This window comes from Silene latifolia, chromosome Y, assembly GCF_048544455.1.
Source record: "Silene latifolia isolate original U9 population chromosome Y, ASM4854445v1, whole genome shotgun sequence".
Classification (NCBI taxonomy): domain Eukaryota; kingdom Viridiplantae; phylum Streptophyta; class Magnoliopsida; order Caryophyllales; family Caryophyllaceae; genus Silene; species Silene latifolia.
The window spans coordinates 45140722-45142510 of NC_133538.1; the positions used below are offsets into that span (position 1 = coordinate 45140722).

Genomic DNA, 1789 nt, shown 5'->3' on the forward strand with positions numbered 1-1789 from the left:
AGTCCAGTACAGCAATACTCAAGCTTCGTGCTTCCGCTATTCGTCTGATTTCTTAGTCAGTTAGCCCATTAAATCATTAATCAAGGTGTTGTCACTCCATTATCTACTTTTCTATTTTTATGCCTTTCTTGTAATATGATCCATTAATCCGATTCCTAGTGTTTGTATGTTTGATTTCTTAGTTGCATTGTATCTTGTTATTGTTGTACTGTTGTGTGCAATAATTGTGAAATTTGATGTTGCCTAAAAAATATTTATCCGGAAGTGAAAAAAGGAAAAAGAGAAAACTTGTTGAAGAGTTGAATAAATCACAACAAGATGTTATTGACAAATTTCTTATTATAAATGTGGTTGTGGTTCATGAAAATTTATGTGACCCAAATGAAAATTTAGGTGACGATATTGATGATAATAATTTAGGTGATGATGTTGATAATAATAATGAAAATTTAGGCAATGAAAATTTAGATCAGCCAAGGCCAACAATTCCTACTAATAATGACATCGATGGAGAACAGACAATTCCTTCTATTGATATTTATAATCCTAGAAATCGGACTAATCTTGGTAATAAGATAAGAGACTCTATAATTAAAAAGCGGCCTTTAAGAGAATTGAATCTTGAATTTCCATGTGATGATAACAATAGGTATTTTAAATATGCTTATTTTTCTAGAAAGTTGAATAATGGTGAGATTAGTGATACAAAATGGTTAATTTATTCTAAACATGCTAATAAAGTATTTTCTCTTTGTTGTAAGTTGTTCAAATCTATCAATAACAAAATTTTGTTAGCAAATGATGGTTTAAGTGACTGGAAACGTATTATTGACAAGCTCAAGCATCATGAAAATAGTAATGAGTATATGAATAATATGTCTACTTAGAAAGAAACGAGAATAAGGCTAGATAAGAATGAAACAATTGATAAAAACTTGCTCGAAGCTAAAATTATATTAAAGATAAAGACCGATGGAGGCAAGTGTTAGTTAGAATATTTTCAGCTATAAAATGTCTTGTCACTCATAATTTGGCTTTAAGAGGATCAAATGAAAAACTATATCAATATAGAAATGGTAATTTCTTAGGATTGATTGAAATGATTGCGGAGTTTGATGTAATAATGCAAGACCATGTTAGACGCATTCAACATTGGGATTTTATCATCATTATCTTGGGCATAGAATTCAAAATGAATTGATGATTTTTGATATGTGTTTATTTGGTCATAATTCCCCCTTCTTTTCTATATATTTTGATCAATTTGAGACGGTTTTTATACCTATTACTTGCATTTTGTTTCCCTATTTCTCGTTCTATTAATTTGTATCTCATGTTGTAGGATTTGAGACGGAAAGGAAGAAATGGGAGAGAACTAGGTCGTTTTGAAGATTGCATAGGAAAGGAGAGGAGAAAAAGCTGAGAAGAGTGCCCCAGGCGGTTGACCGGCAGTCGGTAGCCAAGGGAAGAAAAGAAGCAGGGGACTCCCAACCAGGTAGAGCACCGGGCACCGGCAGCCCGGCTGTGCACACCTGATGACTTCAAAGATTGAAGGAAAACTACAAAAGACTCCCAGACGGCCAGCCCACCGGCAGCCGGCCCACCGGCAGCCGGCCCACCGACTGGGAACATCTGATGACCAACAGGGATCTCCCAACCGGGTGGTCCACCGGCGGGCAGTCAGCCTGCTCAATCCCCTCGGCTGAATATTTCCTTCTTTTGTAATTTTTGACCTAAAATTTGGTATAAACTATAAATACCCCCTCCCTAATTCATTTTAGACACAATA

The 1789-nt window shown here is 35.2% G+C and overlaps 1 protein-coding gene across 1 annotated transcript; it reads left to right on the top strand.

Annotated features, from left to right (window-relative positions):
• Positions 1 to 236: 236 nt before the first annotated feature.
• Positions 237 to 887, top strand: LOC141627977 (uncharacterized). Its single transcript, XM_074441172.1, has one exon. The coding sequence runs from the start codon at positions 237 to 239 to the stop codon at positions 885 to 887; it is 651 nt and encodes a 216-aa protein (XP_074297273.1).
• The last annotated feature ends 902 nt before the right edge of the window (positions 888 to 1789 follow it).